We start from the raw sequence: 9,575 nt of genomic DNA, 5'->3' as shown, positions 1-9,575 counted from the left end.
CTGTACAATTTTCCATTATTGTCCCAGAGGAGCTTTGTAAATAAAGTTTATGGGTCAGAATCACCAAGGACTTCTAATTTTGAAGGCTTTACTTTCGATTAATTAAAGACCTACGGCACATCAAAGAAAACCTATGACGCAAACTGATCATAGCTGGTTTGACGGCCAGTCAAAGGGTACCATATTCTGATGGGTGGATGGAACCAACCTACCATGTTTCACAAGAAGAATATCCCTACCAGCTGAGTTAGCCAAGAGTTAAACTTATACTAGTAGATAATAATTAGCAGAGCAAACAGAAGTGTAACCACTTCCCAACAACAAAATAGTTTAAAGCATATTCCCTGCCAGTGTCGGGAGTATTGCAAAGATCACAAGAGGTAGGGGTGAAAAAGAAAGTTTGATTGTGATAGAAAAGCCGGACAAATACAGAAATACACAAATAAACGAAAGTTCGTACTTCCTGGTTAAAATTAACTATCATGTTTCTGCGCAATTGTATTCTATAACACAGTTATTCCTGCTAACGAGCTCCGGAAATCGTTGGCTCCAATCTGTCGGTCTTAACTCTTTTAGCGTTGATAAGTTTATTTCAAATAGCTTTACGTGATTAAAAACGCAAAATCAGGACGAGATCATTCCCTGCTAGTAGGAACGCCAGCTTACATCAAACGCATGGGATGATGATGAATGGTCTAACTCGCACCTAATTCGCCACAGGGACGTCAATTTACAAAAAGTTAGGTAGGGATTAATCTGGAGAGATTTTTTGACGGGGTGTAAGTGGAAGAAAACGAAACTTTAACTTTAACGCGTTCCGTCGCATGAACACAGCTATATTCGGTCAAGGACAAATTAATTAACGTGCTTTGCAACAAAGGATTATTGTTAATGTTCATTGTCGGAATATTTACCCGCGAAATCAACACGTACGTATTTGGAAAAACATTACTAAAAGTAGAGTGACAATTTTGCGTAGTTTTTCCTTTAAGGTAATTCAAATCGTTCCGAATGATTGAAAAACATCAACAATCCTAGTCGAAGAAACAGTCAAAGATATCAATCTATTGGACGAATTGCTGCCGTTTATAATAAATGACTACCATTTTTGAATTTGTTCATTTAAAGTTTTTAATAGACTATTTCTTCTTTGCAAAACAAACTTATACAAATGAAATTATTATCATGTAAACTTTAAGGTTTACAAGCCTGAAGGTATATATCGCGTACGGCGTTTGAAATTGGAGCTTAAAATTTACAGTTTGAAGTTCATTAAAAGTCCAAGTTTAAAGGTCTATTCCGGAAACTTAAAAAGAAAGAATATAGAGTTCAAGATTTGAGGATGAAGGTCCTAGACTAGGTCCTAGATTCGAAAGCATTTAAATTGCAAAGAATAACTTTGAGGTTCTAGTAACCTTCGTGGATTTATGGAAGGTTTAGCTCTAGAGTGTAAGTAAATCTAAATGGTGAACACAAAAATTTAAACATAAAGGTCGAAGGATCAAATTTAGAAATTTGAGGTAAGGTTTAAAGTGCATGGTTTCACTTTTTGGGGTTCTCGGCGATGGTAACGCAAATTAAGATGGCACTGCTTTTTCTCAAGTTGATCGCATAAACTGTAGCTCAGGGATGATAATGTATAACAGGGCATGAGATACTCCACAGTTGTTAGATCGTAAGGCATATAAAATCTTCGTAAACTTACTAGTATCTTACAAAAAGTTGAGCGCCAATCAGTTTCTTTTAATTATTCGAGTTTCCTTCGTCCTCGTATGAAACGAAAGTATAGAAGGAACGCGATAACATATGATAATTGCAATTTCCCGCAACAAAATAATCCAATGGTTTATCTAAAATTAATAAAATTCAACAGTAATTACCAATCAACTTGTTACAAAATAAAACTTTACATCCCTAATTCGTGATCGTTAAGTAACGGCTTTATAAAAATCCCAAAAATGTAAAATTATTATAACAAATTGGCGCCGATAATGAAAGTAAAAGTAGTATCCTATAAAATAATCAAAAATCTTATGTTTAATGAAGAAATCGTGGGGAGACACGCTTCCAGCAACTCACCCCAATACAAATACAAGAAACCCGAGTTATAATTCACTCGACCCTTGAAATGAGAATGGTTTGAGAAGTACTACAGAAAAGAAACATTTGTTTCAAAGCTTCCTCGAAAACAAACGATAACAAGGAAAGCAAGCGCGAGTTGCCACGATCTCTTGGGACCTAAAAGTGTTGTTTTCCATTGTTTAAAGCAGAGCAGGGGACGAAAATATGTGTTTTATATTGGTTGTTAGAAAATAAGTCCCTTTTCGGTTTTTCCCGTGGGCGAAAGAAGTGGAAGAGCGGAAGATATTAAGTTGGTTTTCGCGGGCGGTCAGGTCCTACGTAAGGTACGCAAAATTTAATTCTTGGAAAAATTGCGAGCCAGTACCAATCCCAAATTGTTAATGTTAATTTATTATTATTGGTCTATTTCGCGTCAATACAAAAGATTTTAGTTTTAACTTCAGGAACGACTGCGTATAAATATATATAGGTGTGTGAAACCATTATTTCACGGTCGGAATTTGTAACTGACCTGCAAGAAAGATCCTCGCGTATGTGTGAAGGTTCGTGGTTATAGGTTCAAGAACCAGAACGCGGAATTAATTAATAAAATCTATTTGAGTAGCTGTTTAACTTCGAGTAAAAGACATGTTAAGTTTTGAGTACGTCATGGAGGAACAATTAAACAACTTCGGATTTGTGAAAAATTGCGAGGTACCTCCAATTTTACATGTCTGCTGATTCGTAGCGAGTCTTTTTATTTACAAGTGACAAAATGTCCGCGAAGGAACATTTTTGAGTCGGAGTTAAAAAACGGGATTAAATAAACAGCTTGGAATTCATTGTGATAAACAAAGACATTCCTTTTTTCCGGATTGCTAACAGTACCGGCTGGTTAAACGATTTGAAATAAATACAATTAATCGGTACCTATATTCAGCAATACGTATAGACTTTTTTTGCATTCAACACAGAGTCAACTGCACCAGCGAAGCCATTTGTTTTCATATTTCTAAAGGAAATTATTATATTCTTTTTGTTTGTATAAATTAGTGGCAGAGCTGGGCAGAATACTTTCAAAAAGTATTAATACTTTCAAAGGTAGGTATTCGAATACTTTGAAAAGTGTTAAAAGTTACAGCCCTTTGAATTTTTTTTCGAAATTGGTTTTTTTAGGCCCGAAAAAAAAATTATCTCAGATCGACCCGGAAAAAAAATTTCTTATAGAATGTGACCTGTAGAATCCATGAATTCAAACAGTTCCAAGATTGGGCTACTAGTTCACCCTTTGAATTTTTTGTCGAAATTGGTTTCTAGTCCATAACTTTTGATTGAGAAGTCTAATCGAAAAAGTACGAATTTTTTTGGATTCTAAACACCAAAATTAATAAGAAAAAGTGATTTCCCGAGAAATTTTGGTGCAGTCGATTTTTGGTATAAAAATGAAGGTTTATACACTGCCTTTTTTTGAGGCCCGAAAAAAAAATTGTCTCAGATCGACCCGGAAAAAATTTTTCTTATAGATTGTGCCCTGTAGAATCCACAATTTCAAACAGTTTCAAGATTGGGCTACTAATTCAAAAGTTACAGCCCTTTGAATTTTCTTTCGAAATTGGTTTCTAGTCATAACTTTTGATTGAGAAGTCTAATCGAAAAAGTACGAATTATTTTGGATTCTACGCACCAAAATTAATAAGAAAAAGTGATTTCCCGAGAAATTTTGGTGTAGTCGATTTTTGGTAAAAAAGGAAGGTTATACACTGCCTTTTTTTGAGCCCCGAAAAAAAAATTGTCTCAGATCGACTCGGAAAAAAAATTTTCTCATAGAATGTGGCCTGTAGAATCCATAATTTCAAACAGTTCCAAGATTGGGCTACTAGTTCAAAAGTTACAGCCCTTTGAATTTTCTTTCGAAATTGGTTTCTAGTCTATAACTTTTGATTGAGAAGTCTGATCGAAAAAGTACGAATTGTTTTGGATTCTACGCACCAAAATTAATAAGAAAAAGTGTTTTCCCGAAAAATTTTAGTGTAGTCGATTTTTGGTAAAAAAGGAAGGTTACGTTTTCAAATACTTTGCGAAGTATTCGAATAGTAAATATTTGTGAAAGTATTTGAGTTACAAATACAAATACTGCTTCCATTAAAGTACTTAATTACAAAGTATTTGAATACTTTAAAGGATTTGAATACTAAAAAGTTTTTTACAAAATCGAATACTGCGTAGTGGTAGGTTAATTTTAAGAAGTAATTTTATTTGAAGTAATTTTCATATTCCTAAAGGAATCGACCCGTGAAAATTATTCGCTTGAAATAGATTTGTTAAGAGAATCGAATCGAATGTTTCGTATTTAGGGGTGTATGTATATTTTAAACAGGAGAAGGTACCAGGAATTTATTATGTACAACTAAAGTCATATGCTTATTTATGAAAGTTCAATGAAACCAGAGGATTAGATTTTGAGAGGAAATAATATACCAAACGTTCGTAAGGTAAGGGGTATAAAAACATTCTTATTACTTGGTTAGGGGTGAGTAAGCTAAACATTAATTGTCACATTCAAATGTTTGCCAGTGTCGTAGAGGTCTAATTTTATCTTCAACCCTTGTAAATGTTACAAAGCCGTTATACGACCTGCATAAGTTTTCAGGTGTGTCCTTAGTGAAAGAATCCAAATTTTAGAACCTTCTCGGAAGTAGTTTTCCAATTTGTATTCCTGGTTTGTTTATTAAAAACATGTCCTCTATCGCCTAATTTCTTTACATAACTTATGTTATGGCCTGAGCAAGATAGGGGCGAATGGGTTCGGAACCTGTTGCATTCATAGACCTCAACATGGCGTACGTGCTAAAAGTACTGGTATTTTTCGGCTTTCGTCTTATAAAAGTAGACGCAACCAAAACAAATTTAGAGGTCGTGTTGCGAGGGAAAATCTTTAATTTGCTTCTGAAGTGTTCTGTGACTATTTGCAGACCTGAAGCGCCCTACAAGAGACGGATAACAAAAGCCATTTTGTGTTATAAATGCGATGTACTTGGGAACCATAGCTGCGTTTGGGCAAAAAGCACAAAATCACCCAGATTCCTCATCATCAACTGTCCAGGTTTCGATCCCTTAATCATCATGATGTCATAGCGAATAAGAAAAGACGTGTTGTTTGCGAAACAGAAAGACAAGTGAAGCCTATATTCATTATAATTCACCTTCAAGCGGAGTGTTTAAAAAACTGTGTTTTCGTGGATTGTAAAGATGTGGCCAGCTGCTATTAATTTGTCGTTAAGTAACGGACGTCGATAAATTTAGCCAACAAGGTGAGAAAATGATAAACTTAGGTTTAACGTAATATAGCAACCACTTTTGTCAATGATTAATGGATCAACACTTTAACACTTCTTTGTCCTTATGAACATCATATGAAGGTATTCATAGTTTTATATACTTACTTACTCAGATGCTTGGCTAGCCACTGGCATCGCTCTCGCGTCAAGTTTAGTAAATAAATGAGGTAGGCATGTGCAGAATTAAATTGTTTACGTAAAAGTTACCTACTTATATATGTATCCCTTTACATTTTTTCTAGAACAAAAAGCTGTAAATGAATAATAACCTAAATACGGTATCTAAAATGTTAAATGCGTGGGGTTGTTGCGTCGTGACGTGGTGTTGGAAGGGAGAGGTAAATTTATTATAAACGATGCTCTCTATATAAGCGTCCCAATATTTGGAAAAGTTCAGTTTTTAATAGTCCGGCACGCAAATTTGTAAAGGACAGATATCACAATGTCGTTGGAACGCCAAGTTCGCGCTAAAGTAAGTTTACGTTTACTTTAATTAGTCTTGCTAAGGTAAAAAAGTGCAGATTGCCGCAAAACGCAACCCAGAACAAGACAAAGAAGCGCAAGAATGGATTGAGACCGTTCTTGGAGCCAAATTCCCCGCAGGGCAATTGTACGAAGATGTCCTCCGCGACGGAACTGTTCTCTGTCAACTCATCAACAAATTGGCACCTGGATCCGTTGCCAAGATCAACACCAGCGGTGGACAATTCAAGTTCATGGAAAACATCAACAAGTAAGTGTTGAGCGCTTTCAAACATTCCTCAGCGTAACATCTCCTTTTATAGCTTCCAAGCCGCACTAAAAACTTATGGCGTAAATGATGTCGATGTATTCCAAACCGTAGACTTATACGAAAAGAAAGATATCGGTCAAGTGACAAATACCATTTTCGCTCTTGGCAGACAGGTACGGCACCGCTAACTGGAGCGTCAACGAAACACCTGCCCTAATTAATTATTTGCAGACCTACAAACACTCCGAATGGAAGGGACCATATTTGGGACCTAAACCATCCGATGAAAATGTACGCGACTTCACTGATGAACAATTAAAGGCCGGACAAACAATTATTGGTCTACAAGCCGGATCCAACAAAGGCGCAACCCAAGCCGGCCAAAACATCGGCGCTGGACGTAAAATCTTGCTTGGAAAGTAAATTTATTTTTAACCAAAATGTATAAAGTATTATTTTTATGTATTTAATTAAATTTTCCAAGTAGTTGCGCATTTCTTAGGAATGTGTGAGCGTGCCAAAATATTTGGGGCGTGGAATATGGGTCGCTCACGCAAAATCAAGTATTTTAAGGATTTCCAAAAACGTGTAAGAAAGGCGTTTAAAAATAGCTCGCGCTCAAGTTTGGATAGCTGTATATTTCATATTCGAAACTGTTAACTAACCACCGCCATATAAAGTCTGTATAGTGACGCATTTTTGAATATTGCTTACGTTTAATTTTCATAGTCCAAAAATTTTTACATACGCGTATCTTCGATATTATTCCGATAGGAATTGCTGGTTAGTAACGCCATCTAAAGGGGATTGATATGAAGCGACTACGACGCTAAACGCCGTCGTGCAAGCGTCCTATTGAGCGTCGCCGTTCTACGAGGCGCTGTATTACGGTAATCTTGTTTTGAATCTAAGAATGAATTGAAAACAGTTTTCTTTAAATTAAAACGATTTTCTCTGATCTATTCTGTTATTCGTAAAATGCATAATTTGCTCATTTCCTTAGTTTCCTTTATTGTCCAGTCGGTGACACCAACTTTTCGGACTGTAGTAAAAAAGTTGTCGTAAGCAATGATAGGTGGAGGGAAGACAGAGGTGTTTTGTGGAAAACGAAACATTACGATAAGCGTTTTTGGAACAATTTCACATCAGTATCACTTTTCGCAATAAAAAGCAGCTGAACACCTATACAAATGAAAGTACGTGCAGTTTGTCGTACCGGAGCCATTAATGTAAGGTGTATTTTCTCAAAATTTCGAATTCTGCAGTAAAAAATTAGAATGTATAGTTTTAGGAACGGATGGACGAACAAAGTATCCACAAAAAACTTGCTTAGTCCTTTCAAATCAAGTCATGATCAATGCATTTTGAGGTAACGTATAATCATAATAATGAATAATAGCACAAATAATTACTATTTCACATAACTGTCATTACATAATGATCTAATTTTGTAATGTGAAACGAAATGTACTATGGAAGGAGTACTTATAGCGTATAAAACCACCAATATAGGCAGCAATAAGAAACTAAAATCCAGAGGTAAAAAGAAGAGCGAAAGTTACAAAGTTGAAAAAGAGCATACGGTGAAAACATTCATTTATTTAAAAATTACCCGAGCAAGTTCTGCAAATAATTTAAACTGAGGCATCAAAAGATGCCCGACAAGGGAGAAGTTCACGGACGGACAGACGGATACCATCCCCCAATAAAGCTTACATCGCTTTGCTCTGCCGCTTAATAATTTCTTTTTTTTTTACAAAAAGTAGTCATGAGGGTTAAATGCATAAATTTAGTTCAAAACTTCCCCGTTCTATTTAACTTGCGGCCAAACTGAGCAGATGAGACACTGGGGAAATTTTCGGGGGTCCTTCACTCCGGAAGTCACCTCAAACGTAAAATGGCGTCTTACATTTGAGCACCGTAATATAATCAAATGACAGAACACCGTCACTTTCAGTTATAGGTATCACAATTAGCAAATTTGCTGCTTTTGGCCCTTGAAATATCTATAATGGGTGTGACAAATAAGTGCTCATAGAAGACCAGAACAAATATTTTTTACAAATAAACCAATGGCCCAAAAATGTTTTTTTTTAAGCTACGTCTCCCAAAGTCTCAAATTTGCGTTTCATCTTTATTTTTGTTCAGCACACAGCTCACAAATGAAAGGATGGAACTAACAGCGTTATGTTGATCTTTGGGACCTTTTTTATAATGGCCCCTTATTATACTCAATTTTATCACACAAATAATTTTAAGTTCAACACAGAATAATACGGGGTGTCCGAAAAGTTGCTGTGCTGCAAAGAGCGTTTAGGTACGTTTGTATTGCATTGGTAGACACTCCCTCTCCAATGGGCCGGGTCAGTCAGACAAGCGAGGGAAGTGAGATTCAAGCTCACTGTTTCTTATTTACTTCACTTAGTTATAGACTAATGTGCACAAAAGTGCGAGGTAGTCGATTGAGCACGTGTTCCGTAATGGTGGTAAATTTACGGAGACCGTACAGCAAGAATTCGTAGTCCAATTTCCTGATGAACATGTCCCTCTTGGTAACCAAGTGAAATAGGTAGTGTTGCAAACGCCATGCGAAAAGAAAGGCTTTCGATATCAGAAGAAAGAGTTTTTAGATCTAGGGCATGGTGGTGTGGAGTCCCTGCAAATTAGTAAGACGATTATCTGTACTATAAATATTAATAAAATGAAACCTACATCAAACGTTCTGTTTTTTGTTACTGTACAGTAACTTTTCGGACACCCATTATTTGAATAATGAGATTTAATAACAAATGAAATATGTTTTTGAAGCGACTACTTTTCGCTCGGTATGCACTATATATTTGGACGGGAGTAAAATCATCTCATGCGTAACACCACAGAATATAAGGTACGCTTCTATATTCTGTGGTCGTCACGCGTAACGTTCGGCAACTGAAGGCGAGCTCGGCCTGGTTCACAATTGTTTAAAGTCCATTTGAAAGAAAACATGGCATTAAAATCGTCGATGTGTCTTTGAAATTGTCTAACGTACAGTGCGTTCGAGTGTAACGAAGCACTAGGAATTTCTGCGTGGAGTTTGCCGTTTGCAAGGACCACCCTGTATAGTAACGATTTGTTTGAGCTTCGTTAGTAGAAAACCGTAATTTTGGGAAGTTTCCGCAATGCCATGGAGACAAGGAGATACCGTAATTAATTAGTCCGCCTACACCCGTTGATGAGGAGAGTCACCTCCATATCTCTTTTATTTGATAAAATAATAAAAAATTGTCAAATATAATTTTACATGTGACATGGCGATGCTACAAGATCCTACTGATAGTGGAGTCAAAACTGCCTAATAGAATACTGGTCTGCCACACAAAAATCCGCTGAAGTCCCTTCGTAATCCAGTTAAATTGTATTTTTACCAGGAAAGTTGTGGGGTAGTTTTGATTTCTTTGATC

The 9,575-nt window shown here is 36.2% G+C and overlaps 1 protein-coding gene across 1 annotated transcript; it reads left to right on the top strand.

The window, feature by feature from the left end:
- Positions 1 to 5,710: 5,710 nt before the first annotated feature.
- LOC116168954 (muscle-specific protein 20) lies at positions 5,711 to 6,618 on the top strand. Its single transcript, XM_031484974.1, has 4 exons — positions 5,711 to 5,871; positions 5,921 to 6,132; positions 6,185 to 6,305; positions 6,364 to 6,618. Exons 1-4 carry the CDS (start codon positions 5,842 to 5,844, stop codon positions 6,553 to 6,555), a joined length of 555 nt encoding a protein of 184 aa, XP_031340834.1. The 5' UTR covers positions 5,711 to 5,841; the 3' UTR covers positions 6,556 to 6,618.
- Positions 6,619 to 9,575: the final 2,957 nt, after the last annotated feature.

This window comes from Photinus pyralis, unplaced genomic scaffold (genome assembly GCF_008802855.1).
Source record: "Photinus pyralis isolate 1611_PpyrPB1 unplaced genomic scaffold, Ppyr1.3 Ppyr1.4_LG4, whole genome shotgun sequence".
Classification (NCBI taxonomy): domain Eukaryota; kingdom Metazoa; phylum Arthropoda; class Insecta; order Coleoptera; family Lampyridae; genus Photinus; species Photinus pyralis.
This window is presented reverse-complemented; position numbering and strand designations above follow the sequence as displayed.

Excerpts from the sequence above, each read along its gene's own strand:
- LOC116168954 (XM_031484974.1), top strand. The coding sequence starts at position 5,842 with ATGTCGTTGGAACGCCAAGTTCGCGCTAAA. Across the intron at positions 5,872-5,920 it reads AACGCCAAGTTCGCGCTAAA|ATTGCCGCAAAACGCAACCC; the intron begins GTAAGTTTACGT and ends AAAAAAGTGCAG. Across the intron at positions 6,306-6,363 it reads TTTTCGCTCTTGGCAGACAG|ACCTACAAACACTCCGAATG; the intron begins GTACGGCACCGC and ends AATTATTTGCAG.